At 36.3% G+C, this 23,531-nt stretch overlaps 1 protein-coding gene and 1 long non-coding RNA gene across 8 annotated transcripts in view; one reads left to right on the top strand and one right to left on the bottom strand.

Moving 5' to 3' along the window:
* RANBP17 (RAN binding protein 17) overlaps positions 1-23,531 on the top strand; it is a 301,345-nt gene that overhangs the window by 193,518 nt on the left and 84,296 nt on the right. For 6 of the 7 annotated variants that reach the window (XR_007410239.1, XR_004814857.2, XM_025434993.3 and 3 more), the window contains 3 exons: positions 4,177-4,236; positions 12,063-12,136; positions 13,172-13,252. Coding sequence is in view for 5 of the 7 variants with exons in the window: in XM_025434993.3 (XP_025290778.1) it covers positions 4,177-4,236; positions 12,063-12,136; positions 13,172-13,252 (215 nt within the window). In the remaining 2 variants the exon portion in view is untranslated. The remainder of the gene's footprint in view (positions 1-4,176; positions 4,237-12,062; positions 12,137-13,171; positions 13,253-23,531) is intronic. The other variant, XM_025434994.3, reaches the window with a different exon arrangement.
* Positions 10,320-11,113, bottom strand: LOC125754972 (uncharacterized). Its single transcript, XR_007410240.1, has 2 exons — positions 10,897-11,113; positions 10,320-10,618 (listed from the first exon to the last, which is right to left on the bottom strand). It is a non-coding gene; the product is annotated as an uncharacterized LOC125754972 (long non-coding RNA).

The following is a 23,531-nucleotide window of genomic DNA, read 5'->3' as shown; positions in this document are numbered from 1 at the left end:
ATTTCTGAAAAGCCAGCCTATGTTGAACAATTATCTTATTTCTGCCTTGCCAAAGAGCATGTTCCAATTGCTAGTATTAGCAATGGTGAATATAGTGCTTCATCTGCTGCCTTGGGACAAATGTGGGAAAAGCACTTGGTTATAAAACATAAATGCAAAATATTTTTTCAACATTTTGAATTAGTTAAGTTCAGTGTTTTCCTAATTTTTATCTCCCCATAATGTGTCTGTTGAAGGAATCTTGAAATATAAAAGCACATTTGGCATACTTATTGAGATTTTGTTTTCCCCTAGGCCTGCATGGCTCCCCAGCGCCAGTATCCCTTGCTTTACTGAATAGATGTGTTTAAGCAAAGTTGGCTTTGAAGCAACTTTCTTCAATGTGAATTACATTTTCTGATTGACTTCTGTTACAAAATTGGAAGTGCGTTTCTATGAACAATCTCCCATACCTTTTGATGAGGAAAATTGTAGTAAAATGATAGACAATACTGAAATATGCAAAAACACCTTAGTACACTGATGTCTTTACATTTGCTGAGGCTTTCAATTCTCAATTTTTGTTTTAACCCTTTCAATTCAGCCTTAAGCCACACTCATTGTCCTTTCCTGAGTCTAAGTATTCACCACTACTTCCTTCCACACTCCCTCTTGACCCACTTTCCTGACTCATTAGAAATGTTTTCATGCTTGATGGTCCCAAGTTCTCAACTGTCCTTTTTTTCCTGGTCTTTTGCATGTGTGAGATACAGGCTGTAATACCACACTCCCCAGAGGGTGCAGCTGCCTTACACAATACTCTTCAACCCTACCATTCCTAAAATCCCTAAAGTTCTAGGCACTGAGTATTAAAACATTGTCCATGCTATAAGTTACAAATTCTGTATTTTCAGGAAATGTAGAATGATAAGTGCCTAGGAAATATCAGTTGAAGATATGTTCTGTCTTCAACCTTACTCTAACTTGCATTGGGTTTCTGCATTTGTGCTTTTACAGTTTATTCATTACACTTTCTATAGTCTTCTCAGCAGTATTCTACTTAATAGATATGATTATCTTCATTTTACACAATAGGAAAAAAGATTTCAGGAAGGTTTAAAAACTTGCTCAGTGACAGGACCCTGGGTCCTACTCTAAACCCAAGTTTCCTTTCCACTCTATCACATTGCCTATGTATGTGTTTAGGCACGAGTCTAGGCATGCTCAGTTTTAAGTATAATGATGAATGATAAAACGAACATCACATGTTTCATCCCCATCTTTGCCATTCTATTTCCCTGGGGAAGGGGGGGAACTCATCTCTACAACCACAGATTGGACCTCTCATCCTGGCTACCCATCAGTCACAAGAGAACTAAGCTAGTTCTAGATCCTAGGAATTTGATATAATCCATCCTACTATATAAGAACCAACTCACCCCATAGTCTAGTGTCAGAGACCACTATTATATTCACATATGGAGGGCAGCCCTGTTTGGCTCTTACTGAGCCTACCACACAAAAGCTTTTTTGATAATTTAAAGCTCTAATGATGGTGTTCTGGAACCCTTTCTCTGTGTACATTAATTTAGCAAAGAAAATTTGGAGGACTGGATGGACTCACCCATCTAAATTGGGAAGACTTTGATAATTTATTGGCCCCAAGGATATCAAGCATCTACTTACCCAGTGAGTGGAGAACTTGCCCTGGAAATGGGAAACAGGAACTCCTGAGGACTCAAAAAAAGAAAATGAGGGCTTTGGAATCAAGAACTTAGGTGATAACAAATGAGCCCTTGAGATCAAACCTCACCTTTTGCCACAGAGCATTCTGTTTTCCTCCTGTCTCCTTTCCCATTGCTCTTCTGTTCCTCCTCCTTTAAGATAGAAGATATAAGATTAGGAGTTAGGCTGCCTTTCATTAGGGCTCACTCCCCTCTAATCTCTCTGTAACCATCACTAAAGCTACACATATACCAACCTAGAAGGTGTATGTATCTCCTTTCTAGCATCTGGTCCAGATAAAGCACAAAGAAAAGGGGCTGTCATCTTGATGTGTGCCTCATAATCTTAAAGTCGGACTAATGTTTGACTAGATGTTACTTAAAAATAATAGTGGCTATTTACTGGCCACCTGTTCTGAGGGCTAATAGCTAGTGTTTATTTGGTGCTCACCATATACTAAAAACTTCCTAAGTGCTTCTGACACTATGCTGGCAGTGCTACAACATATTATGACAATAATAATAATTAATACTATCCTCTGTGCCAGGACTGTTTTAAGTGCTTTCCATGAATTAACTAACTCTCTAAAAAATATCATAAATTAGTCCTAATATCATCCTTATATTTTATTCGAGAAAACTGAGGTTTAGACAGAAAGGAACTTGATCAAAATCACCCAGTAAGGGCAGCCCGGTGGCTCAGCGGTTTAACGCTGCCTTCAGCCCAGGGTGTAATCCTGGAGACCCGGGATCGAGTCCCGTGTCAGGCTCCCTGCATGGAGCCTGCTTCTCCCTCTGCCTGTGTCTCTGCCTCTCTCTCTCTCTCTCTCTCTCTCTCTCTCTCTCTGTGTCTCCCATGAATAAATAAATAAAAAATCTTAAAAAAAAAAATCACCCAGTAAGTGGTAGAATCCAAGTAGTCTTGGGCTTCAGAGTAGGACTTAACCATTTCACTAGACTCCTAGTTTGTAATATTGTTACTGTGTTTTTGTGTTATTATTCTTCCCATTTTACAGATGAAGAAGCTGAAACTCTGAGAAGCTAAATAATTTAACTAGGATTATAGTTAATTCATTAAATAAAAATATTTATTGAATGCCTGTTATCTGCCAAGTACTGTGCTACACTAGCAAGTAACAGTCTCCCTCAAAACCCCGTGTGTATTACACTACGTATATATTCTGTGTTTCCTCCAAGGTGAAGTTACCAAAAATACCTAAACAATTACTTGCCTGTTTCTGTTTTACTGAGAGAAGATGACACTTCCAGGGCAAATGCATATCATCTTGGTCCACCAGTCAAGATTTTGCATTTGTTTTAGCTAATTTTCAACATGGAGAAGTGTTCAGTGGGAAAACTAAGATGGAAGTGGGACCTAACCTGTTGCCCTAGATATTGCCTACCCAGAGAAATCAGGTGTTAGAGTTGGAAGGCATTAATGGGCCACTAGAAGGGAAACCCTGATCACTTGCATTTGTGGTAGGTTAAAGTTTTCACTAACTAAGTAAAGTTTTCACTAACTATGCTAGCATGAAGGACGGAAATTGAAAGGCAAAACAGATTATGGGAACAACATTTTGAGTAAAATTTGAGAATATAATGAAAAAATGAACATAATGAACATAGCTGATTTGACAGAGTAGTACAAATGGGGCTGATGTGATTGACACCCCCTTTTTCATTCTGTGGGCCATTATTCCTCTACTCTGTGTCAGATTGTACTTCCCAAAGAGAGTTGAGAGTTTCTTAGGAGGAAGAAGATACAGAAGTTGCATGGGATGTAGAAAATGGGACACATTTCAGAGAGACAATGTGGAGACAGAAATAGAATATTAATAGGTAACATGTAAGAATAAAATAAAGATGTTAGAAGTAGAGGTGGGGATCTGGTAAAGTCCTAGTACCCACGTAACTATAATTTATTTTGCATTTAGAGTAGAGAATTTGGGGGAAAGTGTGTGTGCAAGAATTAGATTAAGTGGTAGAAGACTGTATGATGTACTTACCTTTCTGAATGACCATGGAGATGACTTCCATTTATTAAAAACATACTCTTACTCATGAAGAGATAACTGAGCCTACTTTAAATCCATAGCCCTGGTTGCCACACTTGCCTAATGAGAGTGCCTCATGAGCAACAACAGTGCCAAGAGAGTCCTAAAAACAGCTCTGTCAACTATTATTGATAATTTGTTCTTTTCTAGGACTATCCTCTAGTAATTGGTTTCTTGAATTATTCCATGGAAGCAAACCCGTTGTATAGTATTTATAAACACATCCAGGCTTTACACAGCACGTCACCATTGTCTTTGCTCATAGCTTACAGAATAAAATCAAAATCCCCAGAGCATTTTAAGTGACAGCCACAAAGATCCTGAGCCACATCCTCCCTATATCTGAAGTTGGGAAGGCCTTCTGCTCTTCCCTTGTCCCTAACGTCAGGTGCCAGGTCCCTAAACTCTGTGCTTTTTAGGTTGTACGCCTGAAGAGTGATGTGTCCAGAGTTCCAGAGAAGGCTTGGAAAATAGTTAAGGTGAGTTGAGCTGCTGGTTATTGTGGTGGATCACCAGTCTTTATGCTTGTCTCACCACAGCCCCAGGTTCTTATTACTAAAATAGCTACATGCTCACAGTGATAAGTGTAGGGGTACCTTGTCTGGGTTCACTTTTTATGCACTATATAACCTATCTACAGTATGCATGTTTTATAACCAGATGTTCAGTCCTCAGCTACTAAGCAGTATTAACTGCAAAGACTCTGCATAGCATGATTGCATAGAGCGATGAAAGCAGCGTAGGTTTCTCAGTTATATTTCTGAAGTGGCCAGTTCTAACCAGTTAGTCATACCTGAAAGGAGGAAGTTTTCTTTATCCACACTGAATAGCATCTATTCAGTGTCTACATTGAATGGTGTCTATAGTACATGTATTTCTTATGCCAGAATGTTTCTGGTGGACGCCTTTGAAAGGAATGAGGAATTATAGTAAAAAAAAAAAAAAAAAAAAAAAAATCTTTTATTTCCCAATCACAAACTTCAACTAGCATCAACTTCTTTGCTCCAAAATCTAATCATGATATAAATTTGCTATTGCAAAGATTTATAAATAAAATGCCTGAAATGCCCCCCTTTAAACCATAGTCTCAAAATCTTCCACCAGAATTATTCATCAGGCCTTCTTCTAGTAGACTTGTGCCATAGCCATGATTAGCTTCTCATTGTATGAGCTTGGGAAGATAATATATTTACCCAGTGCTTTCCCATGGTTTTAGCCACAGAAGACTAGTCCAACAGAAGCTTGGCCCCAGACATGGAGTGAGTTGGCAGCCAGCAGGAGCAAAGCTGTGTCAGGACAAATGTACACTCCCCATCTTCTCTAGTTGGGTTTCAGCTGGTTGCACCACAGGAGGCTTTCTATGAGCTGTGTATCCTGTGACCAATAACTGGTGCACTCGACCCAGGTCCCTCTTGGCTAGTGAGAGCCTGTCGGGAGACATTAGGTTCATGCTGGTGGAGATCCTTAGTCAGTGGCTCCCTGAAGGAAAATGAGGCAAACAGCCAGCTTCTGTTGAACAGGTGGTAGTTAGACCTTAGATCTGGGCAGGGTGGGTGGGGGTGGGGTGGGGGGAGAGACAGGGAAAGAATCTCTCCAAAATTACCAGTATTGCTGGTTTTCACGCTGTACCTGTACTCCTCTTTCAAATAAATGACTGTTTAGAAACTAATCCAAAAATATCTCTGGCAGCATCTGGAGCCCTTCCTTAGTAGTCTGGATTTGGGCCCAAGTTAGGAATGGAAACCCCACTGGGGTGCAAGCAAAAGAGGAAGCATGTTCTTAGCCATGCATCAGTGGAGGCCCCTACTGGGAGAGGGGATTATCACAAGGCAGCAGGCAGCCCTGCACCCCAGCCTGCTGAGTTCGTGCTTTGTGCCACAGGATGTAGAGCGAAGGAAATATGAGGCCAAAGTGGTCGCTCCAAGTTTTCTTATACAATGGCTTATTCAAGCAGATTGGGAATGCCTCTTAAGAGATTTGTTAGGTACATGTCCCCTTAGCAAGATGGCCACCACAGATGGTGGGTTCAGATATTCTAATTGAAATAAACACTTAACATTTATATTTATTTTGTACTTCCATAGCCAGCTTTTCTTTTGTCAGTTGCCATTCTGTATTCCACTGAATCAGGCAAGCAGAATTCTAACCTTTTTACCAATTGGTTTCCATCATTAATTATGGTTTTAAAATTAAATTCTGGCAAAAGATTTTTTTTACCTAATTTTGGTCTTATATTTTGTGATGCCACCTTAAATGATATGGGAAAATTAGTCAACCAAGATTAACGTGTATCTATTCAGCAGCACTAAGTTTGTATATTTAATATGAAGCAATGATATTTGTACCATTATACCTTTTGATGTGGTCATAAGTTAATTGTGATCATGTTTTAACTTGCTTCAAGCATTAATGAAAGACCTCAGTATCTTTAGTTCCAAACGATTTAGATCGAAGTCATTAAATCCTCTATCCCCTCTTACACCTCTCCTTCTCCTCCCCCCCTCACCCCCCACCCCCACCTCTCACTTCAACGGGTCTCTTTTATAGAAAGCACTACATTGACATCAGGGATGCTTGAAGCCTAAGACAAAAATACAAAAATTGGTTTCTTATTCGTAATAAGTAATATCACACTAAGTTCCAAAATTCTTTTCCTAAGGAATGTTACTGCTTTCACTATATTGGATTCTTTCTGGTGACAGGCTTTGTTTTACCAAATTACAACCAGTTAAAAATCTTGATAAATCACTTCAGATTGAAACAATACTTTAAAATGTATAATTATTGGAGTTTTAAAAAAATTGTGGTATCAATTTTGTATTATTAGATGTGAATTTTGGGGAATAGATTGGTTCAAGAAAGTATATCATCTGATGTCAGAATACTTTGTTGTTGATTCCCACAGCACTGCTAATTTTCTGCACTCAGCCTGCTTACAAAAGCTCTTTGAGAAGTTATAACATCTTAAACATTTATAGAAGGCCTAAGGGTATTAACTTACTGTAATTTTCTGAAGATTCATTATCCAAAATCTTAATTCATTATAACAACTCTTATGAAAACCTATAGAACCAGTGTTTTCTCTTATTTTCTTATTTGCACAGAATGAGAGATTCATTGTTCTTTTTAATTTGTTTCATGTGGTGCTTTTGAGTACATTTCATAGAGGGCTGTTATTGAATTTCTGTGACTGTCATTATATATCCATACAACCTTTAGGAACTAATATTCTGGGTTTCCCAGTTCTGTAATCTACTTCAAATTTAAGGATTGACATAATTAGTTTCTTCAAAGTTATAACCAGAATGTTAGAGACAACACTGCAGATACCCAAGACCAAGAATTAGGATTGGAAAAAGAAAGCAATTTTAAAAATTATCACACCATATGCTTTTATTCTTTATTAAATTAAATTTACAACTCAGAATCCTACTTCTATTTGTATGCTTATTCCTTGTCTGGTTTTCTTATCTTGCCTGGTTTCCCTTTTAAAAAGCCAGATACAAGATCACTTAAGCTACCTGCCTGTTCGCAGGCAATATTTGTCCTTTGGTTAATAGAGGAGTTAGAGGAGGACATATGCATTGTGAAGCATTATGTACATACCCAAATACTCTTTTCTGAAATTAAAAAGTAAAATAAAGTAAAATAAACAAAGATAAGAAAACAAACATATTAGAACAGTTTTTTTAGGAGCATGTCTTCTCAAATCTGTAATAATGATGATTTCTTACATTTTTAACAACTTCCTGCATTTCAAGAGCTAAAAAGATGGATGAGTGGTTAGAATGGTAATTTTCCTAGCTTCTAAGATAATAGCTACGTAGAGGTAGAAAAAATTCAGATTTGTATCATGAAATTTTGAAGTTTTATGCTTTTAACAAATACCCCTGACCATTATTAGTGTGAATTGACTGAATATATATGTAAAGATTTCAAAGTTAGTACAGATTTAAGGTTTTGTTTAACTCTATCTGTGAAGTGTGAAAATCTTCGAGATAAGCACCTTCTTACTTTTCTGTTATTTTTTTTATATAATGAGCCTTCTCTTGGAAAGGTATTAGCTGACAGCTTTTAGTACCTACTTATAAGAAGGGGTCCAGGAGAGAAGCAGCATTTATTGAGTAACTACCAAATGCCAGGCTCTGTATTTAGGTATCATCATTTCATCTGTCCAAAAGCCATTAAGTAGGTATTATTATTTCTATTTTACAGATAGGAAACCAAGATTCAGAGACTTTAACCTAGTTAGTGGCAGATCCAGAATTCAAATTCAGTTATCTTTGGGAACCAAAGCCCATGTTTCTTTTCTACATTGCTAAGGTTGTCACGTGAATGTTCTAAATATTCTGGTGATGTTAAAAGAAATAAATATTTTCCCTGCCCTCAGCACTTGCTTGAAATAGCGGAGGAAAGACATATGCACATGGAAAATTAATAGTATGACAGAATTGTATTCTTTTGTATCATATGAGAAGTGCCACAAACAGGCAGGCAACAGTGGATACTCTCAGTATCAAAGGAAGGGAGAGCTTTTTAAATAATAAAATTTTATCAGGGTTTCTTCTGGTAAGTAGAATTTTGGGTATATTATTTTTGCAGAGAAAAAGTTCTGTGCAAAAACCATACCCTTTATGGTTGTTTTGCTTTTGTTAAAAAATTATGAAAGAAATGAAATCAACCAAAATGTGCACTTTAACAATATATTCATTTTCTAATTTGTTTAACCAACATTTATTGAGTATCAGGCATGGGAGATAAAAGAACATCATCTCTGCCCTCAGGGAGCTTATAGTCTAATAGAGAAATACAGTCATATTAAAAAGTAAAATTTTAAAAAAGAAGAGTGGGAAGAAGGCACAAATGGCCAGGCAAAACTAGCTTGTGATGAGTGCACATTGGTTATATGAAACACTGACCAAAGAAAGGCATAGCTAATTTGAACTTCACCATATCCCTTAGAGAAGGATGGACAACACACATGAGCTTAGTCTCTTATTTCTTAAACCTTTGCTTATTTTTCATAATGATCTAATTACCTTAAATGATTCTGAAATAAAAAATTAGAAATCTATGAACTTAAAGGAAGGTTTTTTTTCTCCTCCCTTCTTGTATTCCTATGCCAACTTCTATTATCCTTCCTTAAAATGAGTATTGTGATGTAGTTTCTTCTTCCTGTAATAAAAATTTTTTTGGTAAAATGATAGAAGTTTTAGAAAATGTTGAAAACTCCAAAATATCGTGTTAGAATTTTTCCTGTAGAAAGCATTCATTGATTTGTGCTTTGTGGTAAACATTCTTAAAGATATTTCCTTACTGGACAGACTACTTCCCACCCCCAAATTATATGCCTATGTTATAATTGAATTCCAAATGTTTGAAGACATTTTCATATTATCTGCATGCTTCCTGAATGATAAGGTTCCTTGGAAAATGTGAGAGTCTTTTAAAAGAAATGCTGTAATCATACATTGATTTTAAATGACCCTGTCACACGTGAAAACAAATCAGATTGTTGCTCTTAATGAGCTTTTCAATTTACTATTCAGTAGATCAGATAAGTGGATTTAAGAGGTAATGATCCTGTTTAGTACTCCAGCTTGACTGTCAGATCCTAGTAGTGGAGAGAAATCCCCAGGGACAAAAGCGTTGACACAGTTCTAGATGGGATAATGGGAATCAAAGCTAATGGATGATAAAAGGAATGGTGCAAGTTACAAGGATAATTGTGGATTAAAGCACTGCCATGTGTCAATGTTGACTGTTTTTTCTAGTATCTTATTGGGTCAAATCTGATGCTCTGAGAAACTGTTTTGACAGCAGAGCACAACAGACCTGCCTGCCTAGCTTCCTTCTTCCTTGAAGCTAGGGACACTACAGAAAACTTCCTTGTAATTACTAACAATTAAAGAAAAGCTATTTTTAAATGCTAAAATGTCTTAGATGTTTAAAAACACTTTTTAGTTATTGTGGTTTTATTGTTCAGTGTGGCATGGGTAAAATCTAAATTAGATTAATGCTGAGTTATGCTATAAAAAATAGCATTTATAAAGTCTTGAAAATGTAAACTTCGGTTTTACAAAAATATGATACAGTGTAGGGGGCGTGGGGGACACCCAGGCAATTACAGTGTGAAAAATACCATAAGAGAAGGATTGACCAGAGACTGTGGGAAAATAAAGGATAATGCAACTTGTTCCTCCTGGGAAGGCAGAGAAGGCTTCCGAGGAGATACAACTTTTGAATGGGAATCAAGGGAAGAGTATGAAGAAAGCTGATTTAGGCAAAATGAACAGTACATGAACTCCTAGAAATCTGAAATTGGGGTAGCCCCTGTGGCACAGCGGTTTAGCGCCGCCTGCAGCCCAAGGTGTATCCTGGAGACCCAGGATCGAGGCCCACGTCGGGCTCCCTGCATAGAGCCTGCTTCTCCCTCTGCCTGTATCTCTGCCATTCTCTCTCTCTCTCTCTCTCTCTGTGTGTGTGTGTGTGTGTGTGTCTCATGAATAAATAAATAGAATCTTTTTTAAAAAAAAATCTGAAATTGTATAAGGAGCCTCAGTGATCCATCAGTATTTTATTGTGACCTCAGATGGAGGCAAATGCTAGAAGATAAGGTACATTGGGGCCAAGTTGTGAAGGGCCTCATGTGCCATCAATCTATCAGTATCAGATTTTCCAAGGGCCCAATTGACTTCCATAGAGAGGTTTTGGATCATGCTGAGATAAGGGAAACTTCCCTTTCCACATACCAGTCTTCCTTTGAGCTTTTTGTGTGCTTCAAGGTTTCTGATCATTGAGGATTGGTGGTAACTCATTCCCGAGATTTTCTCTCCCTGGCTCCTTCTTCTCTCTAAACATCTTACAAACACAGTGATAGCTTCAATCTTAGGAGACAAAGGCCTACTCTTGTGAGCAAACTCCTAGATACAGTCATTAAAATGCTTTTCTGTAGGGCTCAGAAATTAGCAGAAGAGGCAACAGGAATGTGAATCGCAATCTTTCCTTTCAACAGGAATGTGAATCGCAATCTTTCTTTCCCCAGCTTTTCCCATCCACTCTTCTGCCCCTTCCTTCCTTCTCTTGCCCTCTCCACTTGCCCCTTCCTTTCCCTCTCTCTCTCTCCCCCACTCACTCACCACTGGCTGGAGCAGCTCCTGGTTATAGGACTTAGGTTGGAAGCCCAGAACACACACTTCTGCTTTGTATAGTGTTTAAAATCCAGATACGAGATCTCTGCAATGAACAGCCTTCCTCCCCTGTATAACCCTTTAATTCTGGTGATTTGTGGTGCTCTGTGATCTTTATCTCGCCTTTGTGACCTATGGCTGTATACCAAGCTGGTGTTTACATGTGAAAAGCTAAAGGCATAGAGAGTGAAAGTTAAGTTGCCATACTGTACCATAGGAAATAGGCAGATCAAGAGAAAGTGAGAGAACACAATCACAGGGGATCAAATCACAGAAGAGAAATCCTATACAGCTGGTGTCTGGCAGGGATAACCTGGAATCACACCAGAGCATCAGGGAGTATGGAGGTGTCAACCCATCTCTCAGCTTTGCCAGGCTATTAGGGAATATTCCATTGGCTGCTGGTGACATTTTCCCACTTAAAGTGGGATATGTGTTTATAAGCTCAATGTGGCTTGGGTTGGGACTGAAATGTTGCACCCCAAAGTCTGCAACCAACACTCCCTAATTGGAAGCTTAGTGGATTCCCAGGCCCTGATGTATTCAGCAGAGAATCTCTGAGCCTGGGATTTCAGTTTCAGCATGGAAAGTAAGACCTATCTCTGTATTTGGGGGAGCTTAAATGAGAGATTTTTGAGGAAAATGTAAATTCTTTAACTTCCTCTTCTTTTTGAAATCCTTTTTTTATAACTGACTGACATAATCCTGAATTATTTGATGGTTTGCTGATAGCTGGGATAGATGGAAATTTTTTTAAATGTTGGAACCTTTTATTGAGACACTCCATGTTTCAGCCCTTTTTATACATATGCCCATCTTTGAGAAGGGGGTGGTTTACCACTTTGAGAAAAAAAATTATGTGGTATGCTGGGAATAAAATGAGTATGTGAGTGTGGGTATGTATTTCAAAATAATAGAGGTACTTCCTGGAAGAAAAAGAGAATAAATTTTTAAATTATACTTTAAAAAAAAATCCTTCCTTTGCTCCCTCTACCCATTCCTTTCTTCATTGTGGATTCAGCAATGCTTTAAACCTCACATTTGTTCAATTTGAATAGTCTCTTGAAAATATATGTTAATGATAAAGCTTTTAACAATTAAATGTTTTCATACAGGTATATGCCCGTATGTCAGAAGTTTTAGGAATAACAGATGACAACCATGTTCTAGAAACATTCATGACGAAAATGTGAGTTCTTTGATTTTTCTTTTGTTGTTGTTGCTTTGAATGTAGTAGATATTTTTGCTGTGTTTAAATCTCTTAATTTTAATTTTTTAATACAAGACCTTTTTAAATTATGCTTTAATTCTTAGAATGGCAGCATTGTTCTTAATTGAAACTTAATTTCACATATTTAAAATTTACCACCCAAAAGACATTCTTATTTGTCAAGGTACCCATACAACTGCAGCATGCAACATCAAAACATGGTTTTAAACATTTATAGACTTTGACTCTTCAAGTGGGCAGCATTTTTGTTTTTAATTAGGAAGAAAATTCCCAGTTTCAAAGATTGACTAAAGAGATTTTTGCAAACTGGAATCATTGAGAGAGGTTAGATTGCCTTAAGACAGGGCATTCATTGTTTCCAGTAGGAACCTATGGCTATCAGAGACATCCTCATGGAAACTTTCCCTGAAATCATCCTTATAATCTGTTAGCAGAATTAACTAGTTTCTACTCATGAGCATAATTTTGTACATTTAGCCTAAATTTGTATACCTCCCGTTGGCAGCCCAGTTTATCTGTGTAACAGACAGTGCTATGTTGCTTGCAGAGAACAAAGCTATACCAATAATTATGATTTTAAGAAGTGAGCATGGGAGCCACAAGTTTGATGGTTCATTTCATGGCGTAATTGTGAACCTCTGTTTGACTACCTTTGTAACTCTTGCTGTCATTACCTAATATGTTTGTTTTGCATACAAACTTGATGTTTCTTTTGTGAAACACTTAGACAATTTTTTAATTTATAAAACTAAATTTATAGAATTTTTTTCAGAGAACAGTGTTCATTATACATTGATTGGATATAATTTTGATTATGCCATTAGAGAGAATAGGATAGAAAATGATCCAGCGGTATTTAAACCTGTTTTTCAACTTAGTGAGATGTTTCTGATTTAGGTCACCTAACTTAAGTAAATATATGTGTATTTCCATGTTCTCTTTATACAAGCAAACGCCTTACTTACAATTAAAACCATTTTTTTTCATATTTAGTGTTACGAATCTTAAATACTGGGGGAGATGTGAGCCTGTGATTTCAAGGACTCTCCAGTTCCTAAATGACCTTTCTGTTGGATATCCTTTTTACTATATATCTAGTAATATATAGAAACACCCAAACAGGTGCATTCTGTTGGCCAGGTATTTTCCTTGCTCTTAACGTCTGTAATTGGTTTTTTGTTTTGTTTTGTTTTTTGTAATTGTTTTTAATAAAAAATCCTTTCATTTATCCTTATCTGTAAAGTATGTTTTTGAAAGATTTATATTAGCCACCAACTATGAACATTTATTTAGAGTCACAATTGAATTTACATGGATGTATAGATTCCTAACTAGTTAAAGTTATGTTTATATCCATCCAGGTTAATAAACAGGTACATAAGAAAGTATGCAACAGCATCTGTTTTAGTCTGTGATTTTTCTTAATCATCAAGGATTTCTTATTTTAAAAGAAAACATATAACTAATTTGAAGAAGGTCAAAATGTTTTAAAAATATTACCTTCTAAAAATTGAATTCCTAAGAGTAAATACTATAGTTTCACTATTCTTCAATTTAAAAAAGTATTATTTTGATTATTTAAGAGGCACAAAGAAGTAATAGGAAGAAAATTATATGTTTGTTTGCTTTACCACTTCTTGGATTATTGCCACCACCAAATCAACATCTTATTTACTCTAAAATAAGATATCTCATTATGCATTAAATGTTTTGGTTTCTATCTTTAGCAGGTTTTTAAAATCTAAAACCAGAATCATCATTTCTTATTGTATTATAGTTAATACTATTCTCCTGTTTCTACCAATGAGAGAGAAGTGTGTTGATTTTCTTTTATATGTTAGCTATCAAAAATAGAGGAGTTATGAAAAATAAGTGTTGGTTTAGTTAACCACCAAGATTAGCTGATATTTAAATATGAGGACAGCATTCTGAAAATGGGTGGCATTGGATGGAAATCTTTAATATAGGTTTACTGCAGGAATATGTTTGTATTAGTTAAGTTTAAAATTATGTTCCTTGGGAAACCATAAAAGATTTCCAAAGTATTAGACACCCACTTTTGTGCTGGAATTTAATATGCAACTTTTTATTGGAAAATAATCGTCCTTGTCTGGCAAAATCCACCATGCAATATTTCTGTTAGTAGGTATAATGCAATAAAGACAGGGAGGGCTATTTATCACTACAAATTTTGAGGATTTCAGGATTCTTTTTATTATTTTAATATATTTCTTTGATATTAAATCAGAAAAATGATAAATTACACCTGTCCAGGCTGTTTTTCCTTTTTACTGGAAAGTGATGTACAACCCAATTCCAGTGGTCATTTTGGCTTTTTAAGATATGTATTTTTTCTTATTAAAAAAAAAACTCAACCTGTATTTTTTTTAATAATAATGCTGAAATACTCTTTATTTCTAACATATGAAGTGGTTTATAAGTACTTCCTAGTCTTGCAAACTCTGGCCTTTTCACAATGAATTACTTTGAGAGCATATTATCTGGAAAGAAGCCTGTGTTATTTTATAGCACGTATCTATTGTTTAGATTTACCCTATTTTTTAGGTTGGAATTGAAATCTAATATAAAATTAATTCAATTTGTATTCTTTTTGGTATAATTTGCATAACACCTAATTTATTTCAACCCACTATTTAAGATCCTTTTCCTATCACCTTATATCTCTTACATATTCTTTAATTCTAAAATTATAACCTTTTGTTTCAGAAGCTGTTTATTGCTTTTGAACACTTCTTGAAGTTAATAAAAAATCATATTTTCAGAAAACTAATTAGATAAAACTTAAAAGCTATAACATTTAAACCAAGGGATACGAATGATTTCAACTTGGGTACATTGATTTATATTTTCTAACAATTATTTCAGGTTTCCATATTTAGAAATATATATTAGTTCAATTTGATTTCAGTGCTCAGTTATTTGAATTATAAATCATTATGTCCCTTCTAGCTGATCAGTCATGAAATATCTTTGAATTCATTTACATAATGGAATATGTGAGTGGTATGTCTATTTCAGAGCAGTTGCTGGTTACTTAATGCATGTTTTGTTGTTTCCAATCGATTTCTTTATTATAATGTGTTTTTAAATCCTGATTTTAAAGCATACATTATATCTATGTTAAAAATAAGATGGTACTCTTCAGCAGTAGAAACAACCATGCAAGATAAAAATCATTACCAGCTGGCCTCTATTAATGGCAGTCTGTTTACATATTAATATTCAAAATATTTGTATTTAAAATATTAGTAAGGAATAACTGAAAAACATCTTACTACAAAGTTTTTAAATGTTCCTGATTACTTTCTATTGCACGTCCTAAGATAATTCTCATTTAGTTTTTTCCATTTTTATCTTCTTCAGAGTGAATCCTACTCACTATTTTTTTTTGGTTCTCAAAACCAGTCTATGAACTTTGGTGTTCTTGTATCTGACCACTTGTTTGGAAATTGAAATCACAAAAGATGTTCTTTTTAAGAAATGCTAAAAAGACTCATGTTTACTTGCCTTTAAAGTAGTATTCTGGGATCCCTGGGTGGCTCAGCAGTTTGGCGCCTGCCTTTGGCCCAGGGCATGATCCTGGTGACCCGGGATCGAGTCCCACATCAGGCTCCCTGCATGGAGTCTGCTTCTCCCTCTGCCTGTGTCTCTGCGTCTGTCTCTGTGTGTCTCTCATGAGTAAGTAAATAAAAATATTTAAAAAAAAATAAAGATAAAAAAATAGTATTCTCGGGGATCCCTGGGTGGCGCAGCGGTTTAGCGCCTGCCTTTGGCCCAGGGCGCGATCCTGGAGACTCGGGATCGAATCCCACATTGGGCTCCCGGTGCATGGAGCCTGCTTCTCCCTCTGCCTGTGTCTCTGCCTCTCTCGCTCTCTCTGTGTGACTATCATAAATAAATAAAAATTAAAAAAAAAATAGTATTCTCAAACCTTAGTGATGGTGAGAATCAGTAGAGTACTTGTTAGAACACAAATTGCTAGACCTCACCCCCAGAGTTTATGTTTTAGGAGGTGTTAGACGGAGGTGTGAGAATTTGCATTTTCAGCAAGTTTCTGGGGATGCTGGTGACTTAGGAGCTCTACTGTGAGAACTTGTGCTTTTTAAGATAGTTGGAAGATAGGACTAGATGTCCCAAATAAGAAGATTGGGTACCTCTGTATAAGACTTTGTCTTCACTAGGGGAGGGCAGACTTGACATTTTTAGAGCTAACCTAGTTCCTTTAAGTGTGTGTGAGGAAGCCATTACATTAAATCCTTGGATTTTAACTGGAGAGGCTGTTGCATTTTATTTTACCCCATGGTTTGAAGCTTTCCAAGTTGGTAAGACTACTGTAATTTTAAAATCCAGTGGCCTGGGACGCGTGGGTGGCTCAGCAGTTGAGCGTCTGCCTTTGGCTCAGGGCATGATCCTGGTCCAGGATCGAGTCCCACGTCAGGCTCCCTGCATGGAGCCTGCTTCTCCCTCTGTCTATGTCTCTGCTTCTCTCTCTTTATCTCTCATGAATAAATAAATAAAATCTTTAAAATAAATAAACAAAATAAAATCCAGTGGCCTTTTTGAGGGAAAATTTGTTTTCCCATAAGATTCAGTTCATGGGGGTATATATAATACACTTAGCAGATACCTCTGAGTAACTTTTTAATCAACTCCACATCCAGGTTTAATATTTGTGGACGCTTTTCCCCTCTTTCAAATACGTTCCAGTCATAAATCCTATTTTCTGTCTAACTGGGAAAGAGATGAGATTGTTCCAGTAATAGAACAAGGAAGCTTCTGGAGGAACTGGGGAGAGAAGGGTCCTACAAAGCAACCAATTAAACTTGCTTTACATGCTGAGAAAGAGGGAGGGATGTGTTACATTTCATCAAAAAATCTGTTTGATTTAGTAATCATTATTTCAGGTTTTTTTCCCTTGAAAAATAATTGATCAGTATTCCTATTTAATTCATTGTTTACTCAAATTTACAGCAACAACATGTCTCACTTTGGGTTTCAGGTAGATAATAAGGAGAAAGGAAATTTCATTTTCTATTAGGCCCTCTGTTGGTAGTTGCCTTTACTACATCATCTTCAAAGAAAACTCAGAATATCTTTACCACTTAAAAACAGATTCTACACTAATTCATGAATTTATCCAAACTCGTTTTACACTGTTGCTACCATTAGCTACAGTTCTTAGGATGAATAACTTCTCCATGTTATTGCAAGACTACCTGTATAATTTGCAGGGCCACGTACAAAATGAAAATGTGGGGTGCCTTGTTCATAAGTTATTAAGCATTTCAAGGAACCTGGCTGACTCAGTCAGTGGAGCATGTGACTCTGGATCTCAGGGTTGTAGTTCAAGCCCTGCATTGGGTTTAGAGATGACTTAAAAATAAAATCTTAAAAAAAAAAAAAAATCAAGACCTCAACAATACAGCATTGAAGCAAACACAGACCCTTCTAGGCATAGAAGAACCCTGTGCAAGTGAATAGCATGGACATCCCATGAAGCTGGCCCAAGTTGTTTGTTAAAGAAATAATTCCAAACATTTGGCTTCACACTAGCCCCCTAAGACTTTGGGACTATTCTCCTTAGTTCCTGTTACACCAGGATTTAGTGAATATAATTCCTACCCACATGTATCAGAAATCTATCAGTGGCTTCTCTCAATTTTTTTCATTTTAAAGCCAGAGATTCTGTTTCCTAATCAGGCTGCTTGATCACCTTGAGGCTTTTCTTTTTCAACCCCAAACCTCTTCCAGTTTCATTGGTCTTTTCTTGTTTGTTTTTTGTTGTTGCTGTTGTTTTAGTGCAATACCCAGAACTGCATCCTTATTTAGATTTAACACTAGAATAAAATAATTTAATTCCATATTCATCCTAACAATTTACTTTCTATTACTGGCCTCTTTCAATTCAGCAGATATTAATTAACATTTGCTAAGTACAGAGCAAAAAGACAAATGAGACACAGACCCTGCCCTCACAGATTTTAAATTCTAACAGGATTGATCCTGATTCCAGACCACCTTTCACAAATTTTTTCTAAGAATTCAAAGTCCATTGTTTTATTAACATAGTTTCTTTTTCTTTTTAAAATTTAACTCAAATAAATTACTAATTTTCTGAACATCTGTGCATTAAAAATAATGTGGATATCTGACATTTTGATATGGTGATTGTGAGAGAGCTCTTTTTATTCAACATCATTTGGACATAGCTTATATACAAACCATTAAGTCTACAAGTAATGTGCAAACCAGACATCCTTACCCTGTCACTGATCTTCCCACCACTGGGGTATGAAACTGGAAGGAGGTGGGGGTCAGGAAAGAGTCGAGGCTGAGACATGAAACAAAGGTGTAGAATGAAATAAGAGTGAAGATGGAAGTACAATTGGGTATGTGTGTTACAGGAAATACTTAGTAACAAACAGTAGTAATTCTGCTTTTGTGAAACAGTATTAAAATGTATTGCTTTATTTCAGTGAATACCACCATCTCCAGATGGTTTTGAGAATGTTAAATAAAACTAGTTTCAGCATATATCCCTCAGGCATACTTCTATTAACATTTCTCATCAAAAGAAATGTTGATTTATTTACTTGTTTTCTGTCTCTATTATCCATGGAAAAGTCATCTCATAATTTATCTGCTCCATTTGTTTTTATACTAGAATCAAGTATGAGAATCCTCTCTGCTCCTTTTCTGTAACCCATTCATTCAAACCTTCACTCAGTTCTTTAGATTTCTGCTTCAGAAGATTACCTTCCTCAAGTATTATTGTGATCTGATCATTTCTCTTCCCAAAAGCCCAGAATCGCTTCCACTTGCTTCTTGGGTCAAAGTAAAATTATTGATTAGAACTTGAGTTCTGTAACAATACTTGACTTCTTGAGTTCTCATAACTAATTTCCTGATCCACCACTCAACCACAATTTGTACTTTATGCTCAGGCCAAGGAAATTTATTTTACCTTCCTTCTTGACACCCTTCATTACCTTTCACTGAATCACCACATACACTTTTCTTTTCATTTGACCCATTGCAACTCAGTTAGATCTCTTTTAAATTTTCAGGTCTTGCTAAAGACTTAGTGAAGCTGTACTGAATTAGTTATGATCCTTTGTCATTGTATTTACTGAAAGAACATGAACAAGTCATTTAATTTCTCTGAGTCTCAGTTACTTCATCTGTAGAAAGGGAATATTATCTACCTCTGGAATTTTGTAAGGATTAAATAAAATAGTAACTATGTAAAAATATATCTCTGCACAGGAACCATGCTAATATTCTGTCTTGTTCTAATTTTAGTGTATGTGCCATCGAAGCAAGCACTGTAACAATACATCTGAGTTATCTAATAAAATAAGGCACCTGGTACTACAGACCCTATCACCTAGTAGGTGCTCAATGAATATTCATTTCTTTCATTTTCATTCCTATCATCTTTATTTTTCTTAATGCTCCTGAACGCCTAGTTCTTACCTATATATCTGAGAATGAATATCGTATAGCTTAGTATTGGCTAGTCCTCTCTGCTATTAATTGTAAGTTATTAGAGATTAGGAGTCTTTTTTTCTCTCTTGTTTCAAAATTTCACATAGTGTGCATTTGAATTAATGTTACCCCTTTTGTTAATTGACAAAGCCTTAACTCCTGTTCCTTTTAAGTAATCATTAGCATTCCTTAAGATGCTTCATTTTTGTTAGACATATTTGGATTTTTTTAGGCTAGTAGGGTTTATGAACATAATCTCATTTTTGAAATAACAAAACTAATATTTCAGTAATTATACTTTGTGCCTATCACCTACCTGTAATAATTTCTTACATGTCATTTTCTTATCTCTGATCTTTCTCCTATTATCAGGATCTAATTCTGTCTGCAAAAAAACTATTTGTAAACATGTATGGCTTTTAAATAATTGCCTATATCAGTGTATCATCTACTCTCTGGTACTTAGTGAAGATCATATGCCTAATAGACTGCTCCTTTGATTCTAAAACAGAAATTGCTTTACATTTTATAAATGTAAATAAGATATGTAAATACCACAGTTGATATTTTAAAACACCTTTTCTTTCTTAGCACATAAAGTAATGATTTTTTTATAACCAGTGACATTTTAGGTTTGATGAAATGTTGATACTCAGTAAAGGCTAGATACCATGAATTGAAGTCATAGTTGGTACTGCTACGCCCATCAGCTAAAGTGTGTAGTACTCCTGTCACTGAAAAAAAACAATTCATTCCCAATCTGGTTTTCCTCTTCTTCAAAGGTACAGATTTTCAAAATTTTCAACCATCTGTAAGATACACCCATTTGTCTTGACTTTTTCTTTCCTTTCTTCATTTGTCATGTTAGCTATCAGGAAAACATTGTTCACCCTCCTCAGTGTTTTCATAACTACATGGATACCAACAGGAAATTCCCTAGGAATTTTGTTTAGTGTGTTAACATCAGCCAGGCTATGGAGTTTGCTCTGTCCTGAATGTGAGGAAAGCTCATTATTTAATTGGTGCCACCTAAAAGAACAGTTTTCCCGTTTTTGTTTTTGTTTTTTTTTTCTGGGACCTAGTTCTAGTTTCTGTAGTGTCTCAAAAAATTAGTGATCTCTTCAAAATTCCCAGCCTTTTTAAAACCAGATGGGTATGCCATGACCAAGTGAAAAGAGCTTATAGTTTCGAGTCAGACCTGGGTCTGAATTTTAACCCTATCATTTACATGTTCCATGTGTGACTTTTACTAAATTCTTACCACTCTAGACTCCTGCTACTGATGCTATTACTGTTGGCCACCATTACTGTGTTCACTGTTAGGAGCTGTTCTGGACAGGCCTCCGAAATCTAACGTAGTAGTGTCACACAACTAAAATGCTCCCGCCCAACAAAAATGCTCTCTCATGCATCTTATGAGAGAACCCTAGTCTCTTAGAGAAGAACAAGATGAAAGTAAAAAGATCATAAAGATGATGTATCCATTTGCCTTTTTAAAAAAACATTACAGATTCTCTTAAGGACCATAATAGCTTTGAGTTTAATTCCTATAAGGGAATATAAATAATCAGATGAATTCTCATTTTTTTCTTTATTGAAAGAAGTAAAAAATTATTCTTAATCAGTTTTTTGCTTTAGAATATAATTAAAAGGCACTGAGACTGGCCTTGATACAAAGTGCACAGATGCAGTTCTACAGAAAATGTGTCTTTGGCAGATGAGACTCTTCCTGTGAATGTTCTGTTTATTGCTACCATAAATATTCTATTGTCAAAACATGACTTGCTGTTTATTAGTAGCACTGACAGGAAGGTTCCTATTAATGGCAGCATTCTTATTACCCATAGACCCTGTCACTTTTAACTTTGCAATTCCAAGAGAATTGTATTTGGTAATTACTTAAGATATTTCTTAGTTTATTGATCCCCGCCCCTGTTTAACTGAGTGAAGTTTGAATGGCAGTTCTTCTGCTCGGTGATTTATACTGGGGAAAAATCATCAAATCTCATCTTTGTACACAAGGAAAGACCTCCTGCCTCTCCGCCCTAATCTTGTTCCTCTTCAGCCTGCCAGAAAAACACAGCGCACTGAGAACCCACTGGTGTCAGTGCACTGAAGAAAATGCACAGGTGTGGCCCCTGCCCTTAGAAAGGTTTACAGTCTTAATATGAAAGTGAATGTGCTTAAAATGCAACTGAAATGGTTGCTTTAGAGGCAGAGGGATTTGAATCCGAATTATACTGTTTGTCTTTTGGAAAATTTCACTTGATTTTTTTGGATTTGTTCCCTAATCAGAAAAACAGAAGTGATCCTGCCCATCTCCTGGGATTGTGAGAATTAACCCTGCAAGTAGCAAACATTCTGTACGTGTTATTTCTCTGCATCTTCGCATCTTCCTCCTGGACTTATAATTGGCGAAGACGTTTGCCTTATCTGATCCTCACAATGATCCTGTAAGATGGTTTGGGTATCACCCTCATTTGTTAGAGGGGGAAACTAAGGCCCAGAGGGGCTGAGTAGAGTACTCAGACTCAGAGCTGAGTGGATGGTGTAGTCAAGCCAAAAGCTCAGCTCTTCTGACTTGTGTTCAATGCTTTTTCTGCTCTTTTACACCCATGCCTGAGTGACTAAGTAAGAAAAGAGGGCGTCTATATACTAGTCTTAGAAATTCATCAACCCATCTTTGATGGCAGCATTCACCAGAAATTATTTAGGCCTTGCGACAGTGTTTATGATTTCTCAACTTTATTCTCATTCTGAGATGAGCTATTGAGGTGGTAATGTGGTACAGTAGAGACAACGCAGCCTCAGTTCAGATCTCAAGCAGTATCAGGTCCTAACTGCATGATCTTGGACAAGTAACTGCATTTCTCTGAACTTCGATTTTCATTCATGAGAGAGAGAGAGAGAGAGACAAAGGCAGAGGGAGAAGCAGGCCCCATGCAGGGAGCCGGATGCAGGACCCGACCCTGGGTCAACAGGATCATGCCCTGGGCCGAAGGTGGCGCTAAACTGCTGAGCCACCCGGGCTGCCCAGTGAACTTCGATTTTCTTATCTATGGATTAGAAATAAGAAATTGTATTTAACAGTATAATTGTGAAGATTAGGCAAATGAACAAATGCAAAATGGCTCACACCTGGTAGGTACTTGAGAAATGTTAGGTTATTTAAACCTGTCCTCCAACACTTGATGACATGCAGTTGGCTACATCTTTCTTTTTTTTTTTTTAATTTTTATTTATTTATGATAGTCACATAGAGAGAGAGAGAGAGAGAGAGAGGCAGAGACATAGGCAGAGGGAGAAGCAGGCTCCATACACCGGGAGCCCGACGTGGGATTCGATCCCGGGTCTCCAGGATCGCGCCCTGGGCCAAAGGCAGGCGCTAAACCGCTGCACCACCCAGGGATCCCTGGCTACATCTTTCTAATTATATTCTGATCTTCTTCATCTAAAGCAGAATTTCCTTAGATTTCTACTCAGTGGGCCCATTGTTTCTTAGAATTGAATAATTTTCTCTTTCTGGATAGTCTATTATGGGTCTTTTATAATTATTTTTTATGAAGTAATATTAAGTGAAAAGAAGTTTTCAAGTTATATCCAAAAATGTAAAAAGGGTCAGTTTTAATTTTCTACCATCAAGGCTTTAATAGTAAAGAAGTTTTTGTCTTAATTATAAAATTCATTTTTCCTTTCCATAACTAGAATATGTATAAGATAGGAAAAGTAATTGCACTGGTTAATAATGGATTATCATTCTTAACACAATGAAAGATATTTCTGTAGGAATACTCTTTAGAAATAATATTGATTCTTCATAAATAGAAATTGATACTGTTAGAGT

The sequence above is a fragment of the Canis lupus genome, chromosome 4, assembly GCF_003254725.2.
Source record: "Canis lupus dingo isolate Sandy chromosome 4, ASM325472v2, whole genome shotgun sequence".
Lineage (NCBI taxonomy): Eukaryota > Metazoa > Chordata > Mammalia > Carnivora > Canidae > Canis > Canis lupus.
Note: the sequence above shows the minus strand (reverse complement) of the source record. Positions and strands in the feature narration are given on the sequence as shown.